This window comes from Peromyscus leucopus, chromosome 3 (genome assembly GCF_004664715.2).
Source record: "Peromyscus leucopus breed LL Stock chromosome 3, UCI_PerLeu_2.1, whole genome shotgun sequence".
Lineage (NCBI taxonomy): Eukaryota > Metazoa > Chordata > Mammalia > Rodentia > Cricetidae > Peromyscus > Peromyscus leucopus.
Genome location: NC_051065.1, coordinates 38,817,554 through 38,845,136, shown reverse-complemented (window position 1 = coordinate 38,845,136; position 27,583 = coordinate 38,817,554). Strand labels below are relative to the sequence as shown.

Here is a 27,583-nt window from a genome sequence, read left to right as displayed (position 1 = left end):
AAGCACAACTATATAATATACTATCAGACAATCATAAAAAGTAAGTAATAAGTAGATCTGGGGATATAGCTCATTTGGAAGAGTGTTTGCCTGCATGCAGAAGGATCTGGGTTCAATCACCAGCAGAAATGAAAATAAATGTAAACACAGTTCAGAATTACAGAGAACAAGTGTGTGTTGTATTTCCGGCAAGGGAAGAGGGAAAATAAGAACTTTCTTTTTCCAACAGGCTTGTTATATAGCTCAGGCTCTCCTCAAATTTATAATCTTCTTTGCTTCAGCCTTCCTAGAGACAAGATTATAGGCATGTACCACTGTGCCTGGCCAGAACATACACTTAGGTTTATATTTTTGTAGAGAAATCATGGAAGAATATACTAGAATGAAATACAGTCATTTCCTGAGATTGGAACTATGAGAGGGTTGAGATAGACTGGAATAAGACTTACATAGCGGCCGGGCGGTGGTGGCGCACGCCTTTAATCCCAGCACTCGGGAGGCAGAGGCAGGCGGATCTCTGTGAGTTCGAGGCCAGCCTGGTCTACCAAGTGAGTCCCAGGAAAGGCGCAAAGCTACACAGAGAAAGACTTACATAGCTTTTGGATATTTAAAACTATGTGGTGTACAGGGTGTGGTGGTGCCTACCTCTAATCCCAGCACTTGAGTGACAGAAGCAGGCAGATTTCTGTAAATTTGAGGAGAGTCTGGACTGCATATGAGTTCTAGGTTAGTCAGGGATACATAGTAACACCTGTGTGTGTGTGTGTGTGTGTTCACATATATGTCCACATGTAGATACTATGTAATGCCAAATGCCAGGTGTAAACCCCAGCATTTGGGAAAGGGAGAAGGAGATGAATCAAGAGCTCAAGGCCAGCCTAGGTTACACGAGAACCTGTCTCTAAATAACAAATTAGTTTTGTAAACTATAACAGATTACTTTTTTCAATGTTTGAGATCAAAACATAGAATGTGAAGTATGTTTCTTTTCTTTGTATAGCACAAGTTGTGAATGACCTCACCCGCAACCGGTTTTTTGAAAATCCTGCCTTAAAAGAACTTCTGTTCTACAGCATCCATGATGCAGTCTTAGGCAGCCAAGTCCGAGAGGCAATGGCTGAACGAGAAACCTCTGCTCCAGCTCCCCAGGATGAGATGGAGCCCAATGCCACACCCACCACACCCGAGGCATAAAGGACCTGCACGGGGTTGTGCCCCTCTCCTGCGTTCTGAACTTACGCACTTTAAATACTAGACTGCAGCTTTTTTTCTCCTCGCCACCGGGAAGGCTTGATTTGGAGGGTGAATGATGCGTACCAAGATGTATCTCATACTTGTGTTGTTTAAATTGGATATTTCAGAGATTAACTGGCCTTCTGCACTTAGGGGGTGACATATCTATTATATCTTAGTGTTATTTTTGTTTTATTCTCATTTCTGATTTATCATCTGTAATCGTTTGAAACTAATCACATGAAACTACAAAATTAGCAAATGTCTTAAAATCTGTGGATAAAACATAAATTACCTCTAATTTCAAACTCTCATTTATTAGTGTACTACTTAATTTAAAGAAAGAGAGAAAAAAGAAGAAAGAGAAAAAAGAAATGGCTCCAGGTTAGTCTTACATCACTCTTTACAAAGGGAGTCTGTCCCTGCTAGACTGCAGGAGCACACCCACCCACACGCCAATCTCAAAACATTTCACTGTCTTCGTCATGTACAGTTCCGAGTATTACATTTCACTCTCACAGCTTCTGGTTATAGAAAAGCCCTGCTTTCTTTTGCTAAAGGAGTTCGGCCTGGCTGATGGTGTTCCCTCCAATAGTCTTCATCTTCATCTCTCATCTTTGCCTCTGGAGGCATTTCTTCTGGTTCACGATCTTCATCGTCATTGAAGGCTGTTGCTATGGAAAGGGTTTTTGGAGGGAGGTAGAACTGTTCCCTTAGGCTTATTTGATCCACGTTTGATGGAGATGGCTGATGCTTCCTTTGTCTTCTGACCACCCATGGCAAATCCAAACTTGGAGATCTTTGCGAGCGTCCTTGGGAGGTCTGCAGCAGTTTCTTCAGCTTTTCAGCGCTGTGACTGGAACTTTCCCCTCCATTACTGGAAGAAATGTTTACAGTCTTAGTTTTCACAGGTTCTTGTTTCTTTGGGTCCTGCAGTGGTTCTGGCTCACTGCAGCTTGCCAGGCCTCTCTCTCACCTTCTGTCCACCCTCTTCCCCACCGCTGCCTCCACACTCGGTGTTTGTTATCTTTGTAAGACAAGCACTTAAACATTTTACTTAGAATATGCTGTCACCAGATGTTAGTGTCTCCTTAGTTTTGTACTTGAGGACAGACTGTCTATAATCAGTTTTCTAGCAAGAGGATATAAACAATGTTCTAGAAGTTCTGGTTTTAAAATAACTTGTTATTACATAATTGATCTAAGTGCATTATGGATGAGACATAAAAGAATAAGAAAATAAAACATATACTCCCTGCTCAGAGATGACCACCACTGGCACTTTACTGAATATCCCTCTAGATTTTTCCCTGTGTATATTTATTTTCTAACAAAAATAAGCTCAGGTCTGCAAAGTGTTTTATAGTTCATCCTTTTAGTTGGCATTCTCCACTTTCTCATTCCAGAGTATTTCCTCATGCAGTATTCAGGTTTCCTACTGTACTCAAATTTGCAGTTGGTTTGTCTAAGGTATTAATGACTTTACATTGTAATTGGTCATGTGCCTTACGTCTATTTCAATTTATACAGTTCTTCTGTTTTTTGACAAACACAAACCTGACTTGGACAGTTGCACTGAAGAATTCCAGTTTGTCAATGTGTCTGGCTGCTTCTCCCGGTGTTGTTGGGCTTGCTCTGCTATTCCCCACATTACCTGCCATCCAGAAGTCATAGTTCAAGACACATGGATGCTTTCTATTGCGCCACTCAGAAATGGTAAATGGTAGCTTGCCTACCATTTACAGTGTGCAGATGAACTAGCCAATCCACACGGCAGTCTGATCCTTACATTAGTTTTCTGCTTTGCATATTATCCATATGATGCTTCTTTGACATTAAATGGATGTCATTGCTCATTAGCCATTGAACCAGAAATTATAACACTGGGTGACAGTCCTTGCTGAAGTGAGTGATTTTATTAAAGTTTGTCCATTTCTGTCTAGCCCTCTCATTTCTCTTGCATTTATTAGCTTGTCAATCTGTGTACACTCTAGTTTTCCCTCCACAACTTAAATGATTTGGTCATCCTTAAACATAGATCTTACTGGCAAGGCAGGCTGAATGTCCCATGTCCATTTAATTATCATTTTCAAAGTAGACTTGCTAATCTTTATAATTTTAATGTGCTTCATAACATTATATTCTTTTGATGCTCAAAGTGTCACAGTTGTGGCCAGAAAGCTTCACTATGCATTGTGCTTTTGTTGTTGATAGTGAAATAGCCTTAAAAACATTTAAGGTCTTTGAAAGCCAACCTCCCAGGTATAGTTAGCTATCTTCCTCAAAAGCCTGTATGTTATGTTAACGATTTATCAAACAGCCTGTGATGTTTGGAGGTTAAGGGGGCCTTTAAGCTGATTTCATCTTGGTTTTTGTTGTTGTTGGGACCTCAAATTCACTATAAACTCATGATCCTCCTCCTTCGGCTCCACGAGCACTGGGGTTCTAGTATATGCCATCATACCTGGCTTTCTTACACTTCTTTCTAACATCAGTTTATTCTCAATAAATCAAAGAAAGCATAGGCCAACCTGTCTGAAGTTCTTTCTGCTTAAGAGCTGTTGGGGTTTTGTTTGTTGTGTGTGTTTTGTTTTTAGTTGGGTCTCTAGGACTCACTATGTAGCTGAGGATGACCTTGAACTCATGATCTTCCTGCTTAACTAGTGCTAGAATTAGATGCATGGGCCACCACACCCAGCTAAGAGTTGCCGTTATGAGTTTGTCATTTTGACTTTGTTGTTGTTGTTTCTTATTGTCACTTTGTTGGTTTTCATGAAGATACTGTCCGAAGGAAAATGTGCAGACCCCAGTAGAAGTGTATTAACATAGTATGCTGAGTTCCTCAGTAACTTCATTAATATTCAATGTAGACCACTTCCTTCTAGTCCTTTACCCTGGCCTGCATGAAACAGATTTACAACCAGGTATTTCTTTGCAGGCATCACGCACAAGATCAGATACATCTTCATTCTGACAGACTGCCTTCTGAAAGAGCACATAGTTACAGAACTTAAGCTTACGGTAGAAACCTTTGTAAAAGAGCCTACATTATTTTGGCCATTTAAGTAGAATCTAAAGCTTTAAGAAATATTACAAAACTGTGTATTCCTTAGCACCAGTTTGAAGTCCTAGTGGCTGATAAAAGTAATGTTCTACATTTCACCTGCTTTTATTTTACTCCAGTTCTTCCATTTGTAACTTTTAAAAAGTAGAATCCTATCATGTATATAAAGAACAATTTTTCCCCAAGGTTGGAAAATAGTTTTGTTTTATTATGCATCTGAAAACGTTAAATGTTTAACATTCCATCTGTATGTAAATACACCCAAGTATTTTACTCAGAATTGTTCCACATGGAAATTCCGATTTTATTCTTTTTTAGTTTTAACTCTTCCCTCTTCCAGGAAGTCAATGTATAAACCTGCCTGTTCTCTGTGGGCCTTAGTAACCACTACTGCATCTCTTCCAATGCTTTTCCGCCCTTACCCACATCACCCACATCATAAAGCTGGCAGGGGCTCAGTGGGTAAAGGTACAAGCCAAACCCGATGACTCAAGTTCAATCCCCAGAACCAACTTCTCCCCCTCTGGCCTTCACATGGGTTATGGCACACGCACACACACACACACACACACACACACACACAACTTTTAAAATAGTAAAAGTAGGGGCTGGAGAGATGGCTTAGTGGTTAAGAGCACTGGCTACTCTTCTAGAGGACCTGGGTTCAGCACACACATGGCAGCTCCTAACTGTCTGCAATCCCAGTTCCAGGGGACCTGACATCCTCATGCAGACATACTTGCAGGCAAAACACCAATGACATAAAATAGAATTTTTTTAAATTGTGAAAATAAATGGGCATTACAGGCAATGACAAATCTAGGACTTAAGACTTAAACCAGCCTTGTTTCATGGCAGTCCAGGAAGGCTGTTTTCAGGAAGGTCTCATAAATTGTTGTGCTCAAATCCTGTATAGTACACTTCAGGAACGGATGGAATGTATTTTTAAAACCAAAGATGAGGGCCAAGGACACTCCAATCATGGTCACAGACACTGACTGAATCTGTATAAGCCTGTGGCAGCTGATGGTGAGACCCCAACTGCCAATGTCATCTGGAGTCGAACCCAGAAAAAGTTGATGATATGGATCCTCTCCAAGGCCTAGGAGATACTCACTCTGTAGTTTTCAGTGTCTAAAATGTCTATCCATGTGACCTCATGCAGCATGCTTACCCGTTTAGTAAAGGAGGCACCTGTCTCCCAGTGAGCACTTGGAGGAAGTGAGTCTGTCCTCCTCCTGTGTACATGAATCTTCCCTGGAATGACAGAGGTGTGCTTTCTATGTGATGGCAGTGGTAGCAGGGTGCCCTTAGGTGGGGATCAGAGAGGGAAGGATAGGTGGGGAAGTCCTTAACTATCGACTACTTTAAAGATAGTAAATCAACTTAAATTCTAAAACGAAACAACTTCCTTGAGCCTGTATGCTTCCACAAGTGCAAAATGCTGCTGCCTTTTTTAGTATTTCAGGAATACTTTTATAGGATTCAGTATACTGAGATTCTTGACAATGTTTTGAATGCTGATAAAAGTTTGAGAACTGATAATGTATCATCTAATTATTCAAATACATAGCCAACTTAAAACAAAAAAACTTCAAACCCCACCAGCAAAACTGTCAAAAGTTAGCATTGCACCATGGCTGTATACTGATTTGGACTGAATCAAGTTTGAACATCTTAATGATACACATCTCCAATCACTAACTTGAGTTAGCTTTCTTGTGAGCTAGGCTACAGTGGGGTTATAAAAAACACTTTTTCTAATCAAAATTAAGGAAAAAAATCCACACTGATTGTATTTTATGAATGAAAGGCTCTTTCTACTTGAAAACTTTCATAAGCTTAAAATTTCAGTGTAACACAGCAACTTTTCTCTGGTCTCAACTTCTGACTTAAAAATGCACATAGTTCTTGCTAGTTTGAAATTTATTTGTGAATATTACTCTTCAATAAAATACTGTTTATTGTGCTTTTGCTTCAGTATTTAGGAGGGTAAGATTTGGGGACTGGGGAGGCAGCTCATTCCATAAAGAATTTGCTCTGTAAGCATGATGATTCCAATCTGATCTACAGAATCCATTTTACAGCTAGGTGTAGAGAGATCGGGGCCTCCCTGGAAAGAACCAAGTCAAAGAAACAGGCACATTCTGGGGTTGACCTCTGTCCTCTACACACACAAAAATGACTCGCTGGTAGTTACACAAGAAATCATTTTCAAGAGACCTGTTGAGGATTCCAACATACCTTTTTTAGTTGGGCCTGGAGGTGCACACCTTTAATCTTAGCACTAAGGAGGCAGAGACAGAGAGGCAGGCAGATCTGAGTTCAAGACCAGCCTATCTACACAATGAGTTCCAAGATAGCCAGGGTTCACAGAGTAACCCTATCTCAAGATAAATAAATGAGTAAAAATAAAAATAACGCACCACAGATGAGAAGTCTAACCAGTCTTACCAACTCTCAAGTACTAAAAAATATTTTTTTTTAATAAGTGTACCCCAGTTCTGGATTTCCTAAATCCTCACACTTTACCTTCTTCTTTACCTGCTACCATTTCACTGTTCATTAAAATCACCAGTTCTTGACTGATCTGAAGCTGGTCAAATGGTAGTGGGAAATGCATTAAACGCTTCTTTCAATTTAAAAACTCTTGGTCCAAGCTGCTGGTATACAGTTCAGTGGTAGAGTGCTTGCCTAGCATTCAAAAACCCAGTACTCAGTACCACCACCAAAACAAAACAAAAACCTTACCACACAAAACCCTCACTATGGGTGAAAAACCATAGGATTCAGTATATTGAGATTCTTGACAATGTTTTGAATGCTGATAAAAGCTTGAGAACTGATAATGTATTATCTAATTCTCCAAATACATAGCCAACTAAAAAGAAACACTTCAAACCCCACCAGCAAAAGTGTCAAAAGTTAGACACATGTGACCTAAATGTGAACTATTTTGATGACAGCTGAAGAGTCCAGAGCTTCACACACTCTGGACTTTTGGGCTACTGAGGACCCACATGAGAGACAGTGAGGTCATCCATGCACAGTAGCAGCCAGCACAAGCAGAGCAGGAGTTACTGGTGGCTAAGAAGTGCTGTGCGTTAGTTCTTCAGATGACAGGGCCAGCCCACCAACAGCACCCCGGAGTGCTGTTCTGACTAATACCACACCACAGGGAACAGTGAGCTGGAAGCACTTACTAATTTTGAAATCTTTTATTTTTGTAAGGTGTCAACAAGTTACTCGAGCGCAGGAAGTTGCCAGAGCCCCTGGAGCTCAATTGTATGTCATGTAGCGGGGAGTAGCGCTGAATTTGGCGTAAGACTTGATGACCTTATTCACAGCTTCCAAGAAATCCTTCTCTGTAGCAATTTTCCGCCGTGCTCGGATTGCAAACATGCCCGCTTCTGTGCAAACACTTCTGATCTCCGCTCCTGTCCAACAAAGAGAAAACAGAATGGTTTAGTTACAGCCACCCAAAAGCCTGACTGGCAGATGAACAGGACCAGCACTTACCAGTGCTGTTAGGACACAGTCGGGCTAACAGCTCAAACCTAATGTCTCTCTCAACACTCATTGAGCGAGCGTGAATCTTAAAGATATGAGTCCGACCCTAAAAATGAAGGAATTTACATGTATTAAAGTGAAAATATATCACAAAAAGACAAAATTTCAAGAATTTTTTTTTCTAAAATGAACTTTCTTTTCTACCTCTAGATCAGGTAGGCTAAACTCAATCTTTCTGTCCAATCTCCCCGGCCTCATCAGTGCTGGATCCAGAGTATCAGGTCGGTTAGTGGCCATCAGGACTTTGATGTTGCCTCGAGGATCAAAACCATCCAGCTGGTTGATCAGTTCCAACATTGTTCTCTGCACTTCGTTGTCGCCCCCAGCACCATCATCAAACCGAGCCCCTGAGAAGACAACAGAATCATCCCATGCCCATTTAGAGCAGCTCTACTCAGGACCCGAAAACAGAAGGCCTTGGCTCACAGCCTCCCTTGCAGCAAAGTACACACCCTACTCTGAAGTTATAAAACTAACTAAAAAGCAAAATATACCAAAACAAAACAAAATGAAACAAACAAACAAACAAAAAAAATCACACAAAAAATATGGAGTCTATTTTGTGCTGGCCAACTACTCTGAGGCTGGGGCCAGCCCTAGAGTGTAATTGATATACCCAGAGACACTCCACTGGAGAATAGTGACTCCTCCTTTCCCAGCAGGGAGCAACTGCAAACAGTTTCTTGGTTAGGGATGAGATTTTTGCAACCATTTCCCTTCTCAGTGGTGGAATTTGCCTGAATTGAACCTGGGCAAATCTCTGATTTAGAAAGAATTCACCATAAGTTTACTTAACAGCTTTCTTTAAAGTATCTTTGAAGTTACTCCTGCAGGACATTTTGTTTTGCAAACTAATCAAGAACTCTTCTGTAGGGAGTGGAGGGACGCTGGCCCGCTCAAACATGGAGCTCTGGCAAGCACTGCCCTTTTCTCCCATTCATTCTGCCTTGCTAAAAACCTTAGATGACATTCCTGAAGCTAGCCACCAGGTCTATTCCCTTATTTGGCCACTTCCTCCTCCTAAAGCTGACTACTAAGGTCCAGCTATCAAAGTACTGAAGTCCAGCAACCAATCAAAAGCCCCCTTTGGCTCACCTAATTAACCTGCCCAATCAAAATTAAACACCTCATCCTAACACAGGGTTTCCCCTTTACCTTTACCATTTGTCTATGTGCCACGCCTGTCTCCTCTCAAGCCAGAGGCGGTCCGTTGTTCCTCCAGGACAAATACCCCTGCCCCTTTCCCTCTCTATCTCCTTTACCACTGCATCCTAGCCCATTCTAACACAGAGCTCCCCTTTTCCTCTTAAAACTGTACCTGCAAGGTCATTTGCTGCTGTTTTCTGAATCAGAAAACAGCCACTTTAATTTTTCTTCCTGCTTAATAAAGGATTTCTGTGAAAATAGATGCTTGGGTGTGGTTTGCGCCTAACCTGAGGTCCGGGAGGAAGCCCCCACTGTGTGTGGGTCCCCTTCAGGGAGTTTCAAGATGGCAGCTATTACCTTGGCTAGAGTCTCCAGGTACTAATAATCTGGAGAAAGCTGGAAAAAAGCTATCCAAAAAGTATTAGGAGAATAGAGATGGCTCAGCAGTTAAGAGTACTTGCTGTTCTTACAGAAGACCCCAGCTCCATTCCCCAAATCCTGCAGACTGCTCACAACTGCCTGACTCTAGCTCTCAATCATCTGACAAACTCTTCTGACCTCTGCAGGCGTGGTCATACATGTACACATGCACCTATGAATGGCATACATGTACTCAAGACACACACATTTTTTGAATAAAGAAAAATGGGCTGGAAAGATAACTCAGGGGTTAAGAGCATAAACTGCTCTTGCAGAAGACCCTCTGAGTCAGTTTCCTAGCATCCACCGCTCACAGTCACAACTGCCTATAACCCCAGCTCCACAGCAATGTGACACCAGGCCTCTACAGGCACTGTACTCACGCACGCACATACCCACAGATGTTATCAGACATTCTAAACAACTAGAAAAAAGGTGATACCCAGGACAGCAACAGCATTAGCAGCTTCCTCAGCACTGTGTGTTCAGCACTGGGCAACTGAGAAAGCAAGACACCATTTGAAAAAGGCTTCTGCTATGTTGGTGGCTTGGCAGCCCAAGAGCCCCTATGAACCACATTTGAGAAACTCAGCAAGTGACGCAAAACCAAATGCTAAAACCTGGCCAAAAGAACAGTGCTAGCCTGTGGAGACTACACTTTGAATCAGATCTGTGCAGCATTCAACAAGCTAAAAACCTGGGACACAGCAGAGTGTCGACTCAGGCTGGGGCACTGGGAATTGCACAAGGGTGGGGCTAGCATTCGTTCTGAGGAACCCTGAAGGAAGGCAGAGATGTTTTGGGCATCTGAGACTCCATCTGTTGAAGTCCCACCCAAAGACTGGAACAGCATCTGTAATCTAGTATCTAAAAAGGAAAGACTAGAGCAGCCTCGTATCACAGAGGAGCTCCCAAAGCTAAGACAGGCACACTGAGACTCTGAGTCCAGTTTCCATGCTCTATATCCGTGTGCATCGGAATCACTCTAAGACGAGAGACACTAGATCTGAAATGTGAGCATGACTATGTTCATAGTCTCTGTCCCCTGTATCTCCTCTACATGCATGCCTCCTTATTCAATCCCCAAAGTCAATTAAGCAAGCCAGCTTAGCTGTTCTTGCCTGTATATTCCTTGCCCTAATCACTCTTTTCTTTTCTTTTGCATTTTTTTCATTTTCTATTCCCAAAGTACGTAACTTGCCCTGGTTTGCAGAGGCTCTGGGGCCTAAGAGATGGACCAGTTCTTGCATTATCTGTTAACCCAGCTAACCACAATAGTAACTGGAAGACATACTGATGATGATGAAGAACTAAGAAGGAAACTTTCCATGATAAAAGCAATCTTAAAGAATTTATGACCACTAACTCAGTTCCACAGAGGATAATGAAAACACATTTTTAGACTAAAAAGAACAAGTGCATCTGTGAAGCCACAGGAAAAAACAAGCAATGCTCGGACAGTGGTTACACAAATGAGTGTTGAGAAAACATCAAACACTACAAAAGCAGCAAAAATAACAGGAACCAATGCACATCTTCAACACTATCTCTGTGGGCTCAAGCAGTCCTAGTCTATGGAGTGAGGTTCCATGTCAGCCAGGGACACACAGTGAGACCCTGTCTCAAAGAGAGCGCGCGCCCACGCACACACGCACACACATACACACATACACATATCACACACACACACACTCGCACAAATCAAGACCCAAGGGTCAGGGAATGGCTCAGCTGGTAAAGTGCCTGCCGTGCAGTTGTGAGGACCCATGTGCCCCTTGGCACACGTGTCAAAGCTGGGGCACAGAAGTGCACTGTAACCCCAGTGCTGGGGAGGCGGGTGGACAGGAGGGTCCTTGGAGTTTATCTGCCAGCCAGTCTAGCCAAACTGGTGAGCTCTGACCCAGTGAGAGGCCCTATCTCTACAGATAAGGTGGAAAGACACTGAAGAAAAGATAAGGTGGAAAGACACCGAAGAAAACAATGCCACCCTCTGGTCTGCACACACGTGCGCACACACGTGCATGTGCATCCTTAAACACTAATTCCCCGGTCAAAAGACAGGGTAGAGGACTGGATTAAAACAGGACCCATCTGTTTGTTGCTTCTCCGGTGACAGGATAAAAGGATGGAAAGGTGCTCCAAAAAAATAAATAAAATTAGGAACAGCAGGTGTTACTGAAGGCCAATAACCAAAAAGTGAACCTCCTGAGATGAAAAAGCTTGTGTATGGCAAAGTAACAGTTAACTGAACAAAGAGACATTCTATACACCTGACAGAGAATTAATGTGTAGAAAACAAAGAACTCAAACCACTAACCAGAAAATCAAAGAAGAAAAGCCCAATTAATAAATGTGTTAATGATTTGAGTATAAGTGACAGTTCTTAAGAAATACAAATGACCAAAGAGCATATGAAAGTGTTCAACTTTACTAGTCATAATAGACACACAAATCAAAACTACAATGCGGGGACGGGGGGGGGGACGGGGGGGGGGGGGGGACGGGGGACGGGGGGGAGACACTGGAGAGATGGCTCAGCGGTTAAGAACATTTATTCTCTTGCAGAAGACCAGGGTTCAGATCCCAGCACCCACGTAGTGGCTCATGACCACCTATAACATCAGTTCCAGGGGATCCCACACCCTCTTCTGAGCTCCACAAGCACAGGGCACACATGTGGTACACATACATGTATGCTGTGGGATGTTCTGTATGTCCTGTGGGAGCCCGTTCTTGGGTTCCTCGTGGCTTTACCCAGCAGGTCCGCGTAGAGGATGATTAGGACCACGGGCCTGAGTGCAGGTGTCTGAGATGGTCTGCACTTGGCTGTGCTGGGGGATGGTCTGTATGTCAAGTTACTCTGATTGGTCAATAAGTAAAACCTGATTGGCCGTGGCTAGGCAGGAAGTATAGGCGGGACTAACAGAGAGGAGAAATAAAAGAAGAGTAAGGCAGAAGGAGTCACTGCCAGCCGCCACCCTAACAAGCAGCATGAAAATATGCTGGTAAGCTACAAGCTGTGTGGCAGGGTATGGATTTGTGGAAATGGATTAATTTAAGCTGTAAGAACAGTTAGCAAGAAGCATGCCATGGCCATACAGTTTGTAAGCAATATAAGTCTCTGTGTTTACTTGGTTGGGTCTGAGCGGCTGTGGGATTGGTGGTAGACAGAGATTTGTCCTGACTGTGGGCCAGGCAGGAAAACTCTAGCTACACATGTATGTAGGCAAAGCATCCATACACAGTAAAAAAAAAAACCAAAAAAAAAAAACAAACAAAAAAAAAACCCAAAAAACAAAACAAAACAAAAACCAAAAAACCCTACATTGAGAACCTCCCTTCTCCCAGTCACAATGCCATTCACTAAGAAAACAAATAGAGGACAGCAAGATGGTTCAGTGGGTAAAGGTGATTTTGCCAAGCTCCTTTGACCTGTGTTCGATACCCAGAACCCACACAGAAAAAAGAGAAAACTGACTCTGGCAAGTTACCCTTAGACTTCCACGTGTGTGCTGTGGCACACAGACAGACACAGACAGACAGACACGCAATCACTAAATTAAATTGGCTGAGGAAAAGAAAGAAATAAGACAAGTAACAGTTTCTGAAGGATGTGGACAAGAAGAATCCCTTATACACTGATGGTGGGAGTGTAAACTGGTTTACTCACTATGAAAATTTCTCAAAAAAACCAAAAAACCAAGCAAAACAAAAAACAACCACCCTAACAATACATCTTCCGTATGACCCAGCTATACCACTACTGGATATCTACCCAGAGGACTACGGACACATCACAGACACACCTGCACATCAACGTTCACTGCAGCATTAGTCACACTCAAGGAACCAACTTAGATGTCCACCAACAGAGAAGGTAACAGAGGAAACACCATGTATGTACACGGTGGAGCACCATGTTGTCAGCTGTTACTGGAGACAGTGACAGACATCTGCAGCTCCTAGGGATTAGCATTCTAAAGCCACAGCCAACACCGCAGGACAGTTCAATGTTTTCAGTCTAACCAAAAAACAAGCAAGGCAGGGATTATCATTCCTTTTGTGGAGTTCAGTAAACTGAGGCTTCACTGTTAGTTAAAGTAAATAGAGTAGGTCACAGGGCTAACACTGTATTATATCCAATCTGGGAAGCCAATATTATTATTTTATGTAAAGAAAGATAAACTGCTACCATTTCTGTCCAGTGCCTTCTTTACAGTAAGGGATGATGTATCATTTCAACCTATGAGTTGTTCAGAGTATGGACATTTATGCCCACAATGAAATGAACCAGCACAAACACAAGCTATCAATGCTATGTAGTATTTTTTCCTTCATAGCCATACTGTTGCTTAAATCTGCAGCTCTGATGTACCAGAGCTGCAACCTGGAGTTAAAATTTTATAGAAGATTAACATGTCAGAACTCTACTACAAATCACTTTCAGCTTCTATGAAACTCAATCCTACACTAATTCTTTAAAATATCATTCAGGGATGATGAGATGGCTCAGGGGGCAAAGGTGCCTGCTACCAAGTCTGACAACCTGAACTGGATCCCTGGGGCCCACATGGTAGGAGAGAAGTGACCCTATAGGTTGTCCTTTGACTACATGCACACTACATGTGGTGGTTTGAATGAAAATGGCCCCATAAGCTCATGGGAACTGTCACTTTAGGAGGTGTGGCCTTGTTGGAGTAGGTGTGGCATTGTTGGAGGAAGTGTGTCACTGGGAGTGAGCTTTGAAGTCTCAGATGCTTAAGCCGGGTCAGCGTGTCTCAATTCTCTTCCTGCTGCCTGCCAATCCAAATGTAGAACTCTCAGCTCCTTCTCCAGCACCACGTCTGCCTGTGTGTTGCCACACTTCCCGCCATGACAATAATGGACTGAACCTCTGAACTGTAAACTAGCCCCAAATAAATGTTTTCCTTTATAAGAGTTGCTATATCCTGGTGTCTCTGCACAGCAATAGAAACCCCAAGACACTATAGCACTCTCACTCTACATACACACACTCACACACACGCGTAATAAAAACTAACTGAATCAGTAAAATTTATCATTCATACCTCCAATGGCATCAATTTCATCAAAGAAAATAAGGCAGGCTTTTTTTGTTCTTGCCATTTCAAAAAGCTCACGGACCATTCGAGCCCCCTAATGAGAAAATTTGATTATTACAGAGTTAATTTTAAAATCTTTTAAAGTACAATAAATAAACAAACTATACTGCACAGTTTTCAACAATTTTTCTAACAGCATTCTCAACCATTATCACCTAAGCTTTTTTAAAAAGATTGAAGTTTGAGCCAGGCGGTGGTAGTGCACACCTCTAATCCCAGCACTTGGGAGGCAGGGGCAGGTGGATCTCTGAGTTCAAGGCCAGCCTGGTCTACAGAGAGTTCCAGGACAGCCAGAGATTCACAGAGAAACCCTATCTCAAAAAAAAAAAAAAAAATAAAAAATAAATAAATAAATAAATAAATAAAATAAAACAAACAAAAAAATACCGAAGTTTGCTATCTATATTATCAAATTAATCTTGTTAGCCTCAATACAGTATAATTTTCACAATTCTCTAGCTATACCGAAGTTTGCTATCTATATTATCAAATTAATCTTGTTAGCCTCAATACAGTATAATATTCACAATTCTCTAGCTATTCAACAGCACTAAGGTTAAGACTAGAAGCAATCAAATTAATATTTTTTTTTTTTAAGCTGAGGATTGAGCCCAGGGCCTTGTGCTTGCTAAGCAAACGCTTTACCACTGAGCTAAATCGCCAACCCCAAATTAACATTCTTAAGTGAAGATAAGCAAAACTTGAAGAAATAAAAGTATTTGATCTGTCACTTGGAATTAATGATCACTGAATTTGATTACATTTTGATCAAAATATTAAAATTAAAATACTAAGTCATATAGCCCTTTTGATAATCCTTAAGTATACTAAACAGTATGTCTTAGATATAATATATACAACCCTATACCTAAATGCATGTACTTAGCTAAATATTTACGAGTGTGTGTACAGATACCTATGCCCACACATACAGACAATCCATGCTTTTTATTCTTCATCAAACTACTGACCACTGTCCCTGAGATAAATTTCATTTACCTAGCACTTCTGGGGTTTTTACCCCACACACCAAAACTGCACTAAGTGCCATTCTTCTGGGGAGGAAACATGTTGATCAGAATTTTATACGGTAGCTCATTTGGAATTGTTTTTTAATCTTATGCATATATCACAAATTTCTCACAGAGCAATGACGCTTTAATGTTGACAAATTCACTTTACCTCCCCGACGTATTTCTGCACGAGCTCAGACCCAATGACTCGGATGAAGCAAGCGTCAGTTCTGTTGGCAACTGCCCTAGCACAGAGTGTCTTGCCTGTGCCCGGGGGACCAAACAGCAGCACACCCTTCGGAGGCTCAATCCCAAGGTTAACAAATCTCTCTGGCTGTGACAAAGACACAAATTTTACACTTACAACTTTGGTATAACAAAAATATAAAATGATATAAAAATAAATTTTTCACTTTAAAAATCAATTATCTGATATTATGTGTTCCGTTATCCTCCAAGGTTTAACTGTTTTCTCTTGATGTCACTGGAACAACTATTTTCTTCTACAGTAACAGTAATATTCTTAACAGATTAATTTCCTTTATCAATCTAAGTAGCAGCTCTGCCTTTTAAATACATCTGGCCACTCAGTTCTTGTTTGTTCTCTTCTGAAATTGAACCCTCTTTCCACACCTCCACCCCATCACAAGTTTCCACTAAGGAAGACAAACCATTCAAAAGCTATGTAATACACAAGCAGCAATGCTGGTGCTCAGTGCACAGCAGCTCGGGACAACTTTACACACAGGAGACAGTCAGCACTTACATGGAGTAGAGGGGTTTCAACTACCTCGCGCAGTTTCTCAATCTGTTCCTTACAGCCACCAACATCACTGTACGTGACATCAGGTTTTTCTTCCACCTAAGAAAGAGTAGACAACACACTCATAGGCTTTTGAGTGCTGACCATACCCTCCACAGGAGACTTAATACCATAAAAACCATTCTGTAACAAGAATGTTCATAAAACGGGAGTTAAAACTGCTTCCTACATGTTAGGACAATAATTAATTCCAGTGTCCTAGAACTATTTGTTGAGCTACATTTGACATTAATAGGTGACAAATACTAATAAAGACTTTCTAAATATTTTTTTTATTTTCTGGTAACTTTTTGGTACATAACCTACATTAGCTGTTTAAAAGCTTCAAACTTTTTTGGAATAGATACAATCCTTGTTGCTTTTGGGTTTTGTTTGTTTTTATGAGATAGGCTTTCACCCCGTAGCCCAGGCTAGCCTAAAACTCATTCTGTAGCCGAGGCTGGATTTAATTCATGGCAATCCTTCTGCCTAAGCCCCCAAATGCTGGGATTACAGATATGAGCCACTATGCCTGGCTGGCAATTATATTAAAGCATGTCAATCTCTTTCCCAGAGTTTCTTACCTGCATCATGGTAACTGTTGGGTCAATCTTAGGAGGTAGTGGAATGTGAATTTGGTATTTATTTCTGTCCACGCTAAGGAAGTAAACAAAAACAGAATAGATGCTCTTTAAGTTTTCAGAGAACTCTTTCTGGCTAGTATTTATCTTTAAAATCACATTATAAGTAAGCAAAAGAGATACAGTCCCAGAAGTTAGGAAGAGAAAAAAGTTGTGAAGAGTAAGTTATTATGTATTCTACAGACATTAACTATTCTCAAGCAAGTACTGCTCCACGTTAGCCACACGCCTTTAATTAGGACCCATAAAGCCATGCATTGGGAGTGGGAAGGCTACACTGGTGTGAAGTCAGGAAGCTCACAGAGAAGGAAAGACTATGAGTCTTACTAACCACTTCTCACACTCCATGGCATTCTGTTTACTCCTTCACAACAGAGCCACAGCATGAACTCACCCAACTCTCATCCCTTCTTCAATGTCAGTAGGTGCCACCTGATCACTGAGATCCACCACAAACTTGGCAAACTGCTTCACATTGATGATGTATTTGGGGTCCTCTGAATCAGCATTGATTATCTTCGTACACCTAGCACAGAAAAGGGCTTCATGAGAGTAAGGAACCCAAGCCACCAACAGTGAGCTCAATAAGTGGGCCACTGCTCAAGACCCCTCTGCGCTCACTCCAAGGGTCCACTCAACCTTAGCTGAGCCATAGAATTTTCAGATGATCCCTTCCCCAGAAAGACCAAACCCAAGAGTGTTATTAGTGGTTTCCAGGTGTGACCCTCATTCCCTTTATTATCAGGGACATCTTTTCATCTTAGGTGACTTTCCTTTTCCTTTTCCCTTGTAAGAATATAGCTGTGTGTCTTATTTCAAATTCAGTAACTTATATGTTTTCATTTTTTCCTGGGTTCACATTTTTATTTATTTATTTATTTTGGTTTTTCAAGACAGGGTTTCTCTGTGTAGCTTTGCGCCTTTCCTGGAGCTCACTTGGTAGCCCAGGCTGGCCTCGAACTCACAGAGATTCGCCTGCCTCTGCCTCCCAAGTGCTGGGATTAAAGGCGTGCGCCACCACCGCCCGGTTTGGGTTCACATTTTAAATCCATTTTTTGTTGTTATTTTTAATTTGAAAGTGTTCACTCTCTGAGAGATCTGGTAAAAGTTAATATATAATACCACATGTGTCAAAGTATCTAACAAAGAAAATAGCAGGTTGGAGATTTAGCTCAGTGGTAGAGTGCTTGCCTAGCAAGCGCAAGGCCCTGGGTTTGGTCCTCAGCTCTGAAAAAAATAAAAAAAAAAAAATAAAATAAAAAGTAGAATCTATAATTCATATTCAGCAGCTATTGCATAGCAACAAATACAGAGAAATACACAACAGCCCGCAGTGGGCATGTAGGCTGATGGCATGAGTGTTTTGTGTCTGCATCATATGTAACAAGATTGTCTTCTGTTGCCAGCCAAGGTCTAAGGGAGAATTAAATGTATTATTACTTTAGCTGACAGACATGTTGCTCTATAGACACAGGGGTAGATTTTGTTTTTTTAATTGGGGGTGGGGGGTGAACGACAAGGTGGAATTGTACATTTTGTTTGTTTGTTTAAGACATGGTCTTGATATGTAGCTAAGGCTGGCATCAAACGTGCCAAACCCCTGATGCAGCCTCCCGAGTGCTGGGGTTATAGGTGTGGACCACCATGTGCTACCACCCTGTCTGGCTAGTCAATCCATGGTTTAAAAAGTAGGCTGGGTAGTTTTCCCACACCTGTAATCCCACACTTGGGAGGCAGAGGCAGCAGGATCACTGCAAGTTTGAGACCAGCCTAGGCTACAGAGTAAGTAAGATCCTATCTTTAAAAAAAGAAAGAAGCAAATATACAGAAACTTTTCTTCAAGAATGGCTAAATAAGGAGCTTTAACAGTTTACATCTGTGAATTGAACACATTTTCTTTAAAAATTAAAAGGAAGCCAAGAGGTATAGCTGTACTAAAAGCAATACAGAATTCCCCAATAATCTTTGATTGGTGTATAAAATAAATGAAAAAATTTTCTTAATAAAAAAAAAAATTCCAAACAAGGTAGTTAGGTCTTTAATTAAACCCTCAAGGGGCTGGTAAGAAGGCTCAGCAGGTAAAGGGGCTTGCCACCAAACCTGATGTCTTGAGTCTGCTCCCTGGAATCCACATGGCAAAGGAGAGAACTCCCAAAAGTCGTCCTCTGACCCCCACACCCATACTGTACACAGGGGAGTGCTCACACACACTTTTTAAAGACCCCCAGATTTACTTCTTTGCATTCAGACACAAGGATACACATAAGAGGACAAGAAGGATCACTGGAGCACGAGAATTGGAGCTTTCATACTGTGTTCTGTACTTTCTGAGTGTTCTTCATAATTACTTAAAGCACAGAATTTTAACCCCAGATATTTGTAGAAAGCTTTATGAAATGAGAAACAAACAAACAAATTTAAACTACTGTATTAGACCCCAAACTCTAAAATGTCTTGGAAACAAAGTCCTACAGAGCACTGAGTGTACCTTGCCACCTGGAGCGGCTGTTCACTCTGAAGTGTCTGTTTGTCTGCAGCCAGGTCCCAGAGGGCTGGTGGTGCCAGGCCGGTGTCCGACTCTTTGATACCTACAGAGAGGAAGGTGGCAAAACTCAGCAAATTGTAGTGCATCACTCCAAAACTAACCTTCTCAACCCTAGCATGACTGGCATTCTATATTGAATATCCCCACTTCCAAGGACTGTCCTGTATATTTTGTAGAATGCTTAGCAATATCCCCTTCTAGATACTACACATCACCAGTAATATACCTTTCTGCATATCACAGGGATCAAGTTGCCTTCAGGTACTGCCTAATGCCTTCAGACAGAACCATTACCCTACAACCCCCACCCAAAACCACTACCCTAAAGCAACAAAACCAAAAATGTAATGACTACTTGACATTTTGTTTTTGTTTTTTGTATTACAGACTTCACTATTTAAATTCCCAAGTGCCAAAAAAACCAGGCAATAGGCATAATGGGTAAAATCATGTTTTTATTCAATATAAAACTTTGATATATTAGAGTGTACTGAACTAGGCTTTGATCAGCAGAAATATTACTTGTGTAAAAGATGATGCTACTTAACTGCATAAGGATTAAACACATTTGTAAAAAAGGGTGTTAAATGAAGTCAAATTTCTTAAGTTTTTAAAAAAATCTGTAACTGATGATTTTACTTCAAAATTTATTTCAAATTTGTATTTTAAAAAATTTAGCACAGGGCTGGAGAGATAGCTCAGCGGTTAAGAGCACTGAATGCTCTTCCAGAGACCCAGGTTCAATTCCCAGTACCCACATGGCAGCTCACAACTGTCTGTAACTCCAGTTCCAGGGTACTCAACACCCTCACAGACATACATACACTAATACACATTAAAAAAAAAATTAGCACAATCAACAATTCATTTAAAGGAAGCAGGATAATAAATACACACCAGTATAGCACAATCAACAATTCTTTTAAAGAAAGGAAATAGAGATAATACATACCAGTAAGCTCATTAATTTTTTTGAGAAGTTGTTGAATGTCATCCTCAACCTGCTTGATCTGCCTGGAGTAAGTACTCTGCCCCTGGGTGAGAAAGGTCAGTTTAATTAGAGCACCTAAATATAAACAACTTACTCTTACTAGCCTTAATTGTATCAGAGCCTGGGAGTAAGAACAGGAGGGGGAACATTTGCAGACATTTTCCTAAGGCAGTTCTGTATTTTCTGACCTGTAGTTGATCTGCACCAGGCTGGCCTCACACTTACGGCAATCCTGAGTGCTGAGAGGCATGAGCCACCACATCTCACTGAAAAGTAGCCTATTTCCATGCACTTAAAATTTCCATTTCTGGGCTGGAGAGATGGCTCAGAGGTTAAGAGCACTGACTGCTCTTCCAGAGGTCCTGAGTTCAATTCCCAGCAACCACATGGTCTCACAACCATCTGTATTGAGATCTGGCACCCTCTTCTGTATACATTAAAAAAAAAAAAAAATCCATTTCAAATCTAATTTTGTCACATACACTTTAAATACAGTAAATATTTACATAAGCCATTTCAAATATCTTTCAATATAATGCCCTCACTATTAGAGGTTGTATAAAGATCATGAGTTAGTTTAAGCACGCTGCATACAGACTCTCTGTTGTCATCTAAACAGAAACTTTGGGCAGCTAACTCTTCTCAATTAGTGTGAACTCTCAGACACTTCCTTCTAATCAGTTTAGAAAGACAAAACAATTTTTGTTTAAACACAAAAAGACTCACGTAAGTTTTCAGTAAGGCAATATCCCCCTCATCCAGAGCTAAAACAAAACAGAAACAATGCATGACGTGAGGTTCAACAAGAGCAGGCAGCTGGTCAACCTTTCTGTTCAAATCAAAGTGTTCTAACCCAGTTCCAAAACTGAGTAAAAATGGGGACAGGGAATGAATTATAGTATTACATAGTCGATTACTACTTTATATACTTTATGTACTGCACATATAAAACATACCCATTATGGCGCTTAGTTAAGTAATCATGCTATATTGATACAATGAAATACAAGGCAGCCAGTCGGGATGATGGTGCACACCTTTAATCCAAGCACTTGGGAGGCGGAGGCAGGTGGATATCTGAGTTCAAGGCCAGCCTGGTTTAGGGTTCCAGGACAGCCAGGGTGGTTACACAGAGAAACCCAAAGAAACAAACTAAAAAGAAATGCAAAGCAGTAATTAAAATGATAAGTTCTTGTACAAAGATATTCAAGTATTAAGTCAAATAGGCAGGTTAAAAACATTGAGTGTGCATATAATTTTTCTTTATACAGAAAATCTTTTAAAAATATGTAACAAGGAGTCTAAGATGGTGATTACCTAAATGTTATCAGTGGTTATCTGGTATTATAAATGGTTTATAGTCTATCTGTAAATGATACACAGTCTATACTTCTTTAATGGTACATTGTGTATTATGAATTGGCCTAGTAACTAAAATTTAACTATGATTCTCAGTCAATAGTCGTGTGCAGAGAGAGCCCTCCTGCCTTGAGGCTCTCACACAGAGGTGATGTGACAGGTAGGAGAAAATGTAGTATAGTGTAAGAAGCTCAGCCACCAGTCTGACAGAAATGAATCTAATTCTGAAATCTGTTAGTGGGATAGCCTCAGGCAAGTAACATCACTTCTGAACTCTTTTCACTTATGTAAATAAAGAATAAATACCTACCAGATCAGTCATTTCTAGAATATAACATTAGAATCTATGTAAGAGATACGTGCGTGCGTGCGTGCGTGCGTGCGTGCGTGCGTGTTGTGTGTGTGTGTGTTAGAGTGTAAGAGAATTTTTCCTTCTACAAGTAATGGTTCAGTATTTGTTAATTCACCATTTGTAAGAACTATACAGAATATATTTTCTATGAATATCAAAACAACTGCAGGGGCTGACAAGATGTCTCAGGGTTTAAGAGCACTGGTTCTCTTCCAGAGTACTGAGGCTGGATTCCCAGCACAAACATGACAACTCACGATCATCTGTAACTCCAGTTCCAGGGCATCTAACACTCTCTCTGGCCTCTGCAAGTACCAGGCACACACAAGCAAAACACCCATAAACAAATCACTTTTTAAATCAACTGTACATAGTTTGAAGTAGTTTTTTTTTTTTTTTTTTTCAACCTAGAAAGACAATTTCCACAGGGAAGGATAGCCTCTTTTTTACATATGCAAGGATACTTAGTTAACAACCAACTAGAGCAGTCTTGGTGAGGAAGTGTTCTTGCTGAGGGTAAGAGAGCTTGAGCAGTGGAGCTTTAGGGTACTACTGGTAAGGCAGTCCATGAGCACCAGGATGAGTTCCTAAGGACCACAGCACACCTTAACATTAAAAAACTGTACCTTACCCATGGTGGCACACGCCTTTAATCCCAGCACTAGGAGGCAGAGGCAGGAAGAATTTCTGTGAGTTTGAGGCCAGCCAGGTCTACATATTAAGCTCCAGGCCAGCTAGAGCTACATGGTGAAACTCTGCCTCAAAAAAGTAAAAACAAAACAAAACAAAACAACCCACAAAACTGTACCTTAGGAAGAACTGGCTTAGCAACAAAGTAGAGTACATCAGAGGTCCCAAGACTCTTACATTGGTGCAAACCATAACACTAAGTTGGGGCTAGCATGTAAGAGGTCGGAGGTTCAATCCCCAGCACTGCACAAAACAAAGGAAAAAGAAAGAAAATCCAGGGTTAGAAAAGCCTGGAGAATAAGAATCTGCAACACAGGGCAGCAGACTAAATTTGATGGGAACTCAGTGCACAGAAATATCCAGAGACTAGTCCCACCTCAATCTCCTAAGCATCGGGTATATGTATAGCTCTCCCTGTGAAGAGTTAGCAGAACAGGCTGGACTGCTACCCTCTGGAAGCCTGCTTACAAGCTGGCCTTTGGCTGCTGTCTGAAAACTTGGATTTGGGGAGAGTTCCGATCATTCCAGTTCACTAGGCCAAGCTATTTGCACAAATAAACAGTTCATGTAGAATACCAACTTTCCTTTTGAGAGTCTGAAATTTGGTGCCTATCTATCCAACCCCTAGTTAAAAAAAACTGGGCACTGGTACTAAGTCTCCAACAATCTGCCCTGACTGGTAATTATTTTAATCACGCAATGGTATCTTCTTGTTGAGACAAACAGGAGCATTTGTGCAATTCTTATTCCTGTTCCCTGGATGTTATCTCACGTCCTCTGTCCCTTTTGTAGATTTTGTCACAATAAAGTCACTCACAGCTATAAATAAGTCCCATGACATGTCCTATAAATTTCAGAATCTAATGGCAGTCTAAGAATCCTCAACACACTAGCACATCCTAATGTGGTAATCCAGAAGGCAGAGAAATTAGACAGTAGAGTTTTAGTGCCAACAAGAAGTCAAAACAATCAACAGTCTTTCCAGTCTTGGCTGCCACTGGAGAGCAGCAGCCATGGGCCTCAACAAAGACCACAGGTGTCTAGGCCTCACTAAACACACTAAGTTCTTTGATGATCCAGGAGGTGTGTGGCTTTTACGAACTATTGTTCCTCGGGGTCTCAAGAACAAATGGAGCTCAAGTTCATCAAGAAGGGGAATGTACCAAGAGGAAGCAGTGAGGAGCAGAGCAACCTACTAGTGACCATGAGGAAAGCGGCTGACAAGAAGGACTGACCCTACCCTGCTTGCCACCTCCCACAATAAACCTTTATAAACTGGAGAGAGAAAAAAAGGTTAACTGAGAATTGTATTTGAGAAGAGACAGTTCAAGATGTGAATGGATGAAATCACCAGGAAGGAAATTTTAGAGAAACTATTACAGGACCCAAATGAAGGAAAAAGAAACAGCAAAGAAGAAGAAAAATAAGCAATGAAGTTCATTTAGAGAAGTTTAATAAGGCCCAGGGTTACCTGGGAAAGCATCGGACAGTCAGGACAACAGACCAAAGAGTTGCTGTATGAGAAACAGTGATTATGTATAAATGTACTGTATACTACAGATATACTATTTCATGCTACAAATACAGTTATTTCCAAACTACACTGAGGCCAACTAGTAAGAACTAACACCAACATTAAATCTAGCTCCTCCTAATACCAAGCTTATCCTTTCAGGTGTTTAGGCAATAAAAGGAGAAAGAAAGAAAGGAATGAAGGGAGGGGAGGAAAAAAAATGAAAAAGAAAACGAGTTGTAAATTGAAAAGGGAGAATAGATTGCTTCAACCGTATGTTTTTTGTTTGTTTTTTATTTTTTGAGACAAAGTTCCCCTATGTAGCCCTGGCTGTCCTGGATCTCACGCTGTAGACCAAGCTGTCCTTGAACTCACAGAGATCCACCTTCCTCTGCCTCCCAAGTGCTGGGATTAAAGGCGTACACCACCACTTTCTGGCCTCAACTGTATGTTTTTAAGACAAAGTAGGTGTTAGTATATTTACAGAACCAAAGGAGGAAATTTTGTACAAACACAACAGGAGCAGTAACAAAGTCCCAGAGGAGAAAGGGAGAACTAAGACCAGGAACAGAGATGAGGTTAGGTTTGAAACTGTCACTGAGTCCTGCAGGCAGAGCTGAACGAAGGATAACACAGACGAGAACTCCTGGGGGAGGAGAGGAAAGTCATCACCGAGGAACACAGGAACCACACTGTGGGCTTGAAAAACAGACCACTCTGGCCAGCAAAGTGGGGTTCACAGTCACAAGACAATAACCAGCAGGAGGTTGAGTGACTGAAAGCCTGAAGCATGTCATCAACAAGGTTAAACTGGCTTGAACGATGTTGACAGCCTATGTGCAGAAAAAGACACAAACAATGAAGTTCCCAGAATTTCAAAAGGAAGAGCAAAAGCCTAATGGGAAATTTGCCATTTTAGACGTGAAATTGGAGTTTACTAGTCATCACCTTTGGAGACTCAGATGGGAATTAAAGTCACCAGAATGGAGGAGATCCCAGGGTATCACAACTGCTGATGACACTCAAAATGATGCCACAGAACCAACCCAGGGGCCAAAAAACAATGGGGTTTAAAACTGCAGCAACCTCCAGGACAGGCTTAAATAAAATAAGGTAATGTATCTGTTAGGTTACCTTAGGAAAATCATTTAATTTCCCTAGCATTAATTCCAACATCTAACTCAGAGAATTTTACCTTCACAGTGTTTCTGTAAAGATCATATAAGATACGCACTTTAGTCATACTTGAGCTCCAAAATAACCTTATCAGTACTTACTTACCTCTGAAACTTTCAATGGTGTAAACACTTTAAGGAGAGCCGCAGATTGAGTGAAGATTAAAAAGAAAAAGGAAAAAAAAAAAGAGTATACATAGTATTTACGCCCAGAAGAGGCATAAATGGTGGAGGAGAAGTTGAGATTGTAAGAAAGAGTCAGACACCACAACATTGAAAAATAGTTATTTTTAAGATTAAAGAAGTTGAAAATAAAGCATGGAGACTAGAAAAAAAAAGAAGAAACTACATCCAAAAATCTAATAATATGGGACATTTTGCAGAGAGACAAGCACTTGTGATCATGAAATCTCTAAATGTAAGATGCTGGTCTACATCAAGATACATTATGATAGACACACACACACACACACACACCTGCATACACACAGTCGTGCTTCAGTGTGTATTAAAAATGTCCAGAAGGAAACGTAAAATGGCTGGAATCAGCACTGGTTAGAATCTGGGGACAAGAATGCGAGACTTGATCGAATTTTAAACCGTCGCTGCCACACCTGGGGAGGAGAGGATGGGGCCGGGCGGAAGAACTCAATCCCCGCCTGGCTGGCCACCTTTTGAAGGCCTGCAAGGCCACACTGGGTTTGGAACTTCAATGCCTGACAAAATATTCGGTAAAAATAAATAAAAACACCTGATTTAAAAACTCGGTCAGTAGAGAAGAATCCAGAGCCTGCAGTGAGCAAGGGAGACAGAGGGCAGGCAGTGACTGAGCCCAGGCCTGTCACCACTCCGGACCAAAGCGCACGGAGCACCGAGGCGGCGGGATTCCGCGCCTCTGCAGGGCCTGCACAGGTCCCTCCCGGCTGGGAGCTCGAGCCCGTGTCCGCTCACCTCGGATGGGCTTGTCGTCCTTCTCATCCTCTTTGGTTTTCCGCTGGTCCGCACCTAAGTAGTCAGGCATTTTCGGGGTCGCAAGCGCCTCAGCGTCTTGGTGATTACACAGCACCTTCCTCGCTTCCGGCGGGGTCTTCCCTTTCTCTTCCCCACCGGAAGTGGAAGGCTCTGGCGCTCATTCACAGAGCGTCCCCGGGCTGAAGAGACTGGCCCCGTGTTGTGCGCAGGCCCAGACTTCTCCCTACCCCTCGCCAGGTCTGGTCTTTTTATGTACCGGAACAGCAACTTCCAAGATTAACCCTGGCTCAGTGGGTGAATTTAAGTCTCGATTTAGCCATTAGTAATACACGCCGTCAGGGGTAACTTATTAAATCTCTAAATTTTAATTTCTCCTTTACCTCACAAGATTGGGGAAGCACTAAATAACAGCGTTTGTAAAATGGCTGGCATTTTAGACACAGTTAATTGGTGACCAGGTCTACAAATAGAACGAATATAACACATTTCTGGTAGGGAATATGTCTCTGGGATATGCAAAGAACTGCAGCTCAACAAGAGCAATCCGGCTTTTATGATGGGAAAAGAACGATGGGTAAAGAACTTGGACAATCATTTCTCTAAAGCATATACACAAATGCCAACTGACACATGACAGAATGTTCAACCCTGGGAAAATGCAAATAAAAGGCATTTTATTTTTTTTAGGCCTCAAGTTTACAGAGATTTGCCTCCCTGAGTACTGGGACGAAAGGTGTGCACCACCATGCCTGACCCATGGATGGCTATTTTTTTTTTAATGACTGTTACTGTTTTTTAAAAGGAAATAAAAGTTTGAGGATGTAGGGGAAAAAAATAGAACTATTGTGTACTGTTGGTGGGTAAAATGGTGCAATGGTTGCTGAAAATTGAAAATAACTAAAATATAACCTGTATAAGCTAGTTATCCCATTTCTGGATATATAATGACAAATAGTTGAAAGTGGAATTTCAAA

The 27,583-nt window shown here is 41.4% G+C and overlaps 2 protein-coding genes and 1 pseudogene across 5 annotated transcripts in view; 1 reads left to right on the top strand and 2 right to left on the bottom strand.

Moving 5' to 3' along the window:
* Slc26a5 (solute carrier family 26 member 5) overlaps window positions 1–1,213 on the top strand; it is a 40,664-nt gene extending 39,451 nt beyond the window's left edge. For all 4 annotated transcript variants that reach the window (XM_037203572.1, XM_028890920.2, XM_028890918.2 and 1 more), the window contains one exon: window positions 1,001–1,213. In XM_037203572.1, the coding sequence (XP_037059467.1) occupies window positions 1,001–1,194 (194 nt within the window). In that variant the 3' untranslated portion in view covers window positions 1,195–1,213. The remainder of the gene's footprint in view (window positions 1–1,000) is intronic.
* A 183-nt stretch (window positions 1,214–1,396) lies between these two features.
* Window positions 1,397–6,920, bottom strand: LOC114707976 (annotated as a pseudogene).
* Window positions 6,921–7,496: 576 nt separating this feature from the next.
* Psmc2 (proteasome 26S subunit, ATPase 2) lies at window positions 7,497–26,758 on the bottom strand. The gene is made up of 12 exons (XM_028890915.2): window positions 26,589–26,758; window positions 21,275–21,312; window positions 20,510–20,591; window positions 19,501–19,600; window positions 17,407–17,538; window positions 16,956–17,028; window positions 16,336–16,431; window positions 15,739–15,903; window positions 14,503–14,590; window positions 8,012–8,214; window positions 7,817–7,913; window positions 7,497–7,734 (listed from the first exon to the last, which is right to left on the bottom strand). The coding sequence occupies exons 1-12, from the start codon at window positions 26,656–26,658 to the stop codon at window positions 7,577–7,579; spliced, it is 1,302 nt and encodes a 433-aa protein (XP_028746748.1). The 5' UTR covers window positions 26,659–26,758; the 3' UTR covers window positions 7,497–7,576.
* Between the last annotated feature and the right edge of the window lie 825 nt (window positions 26,759–27,583).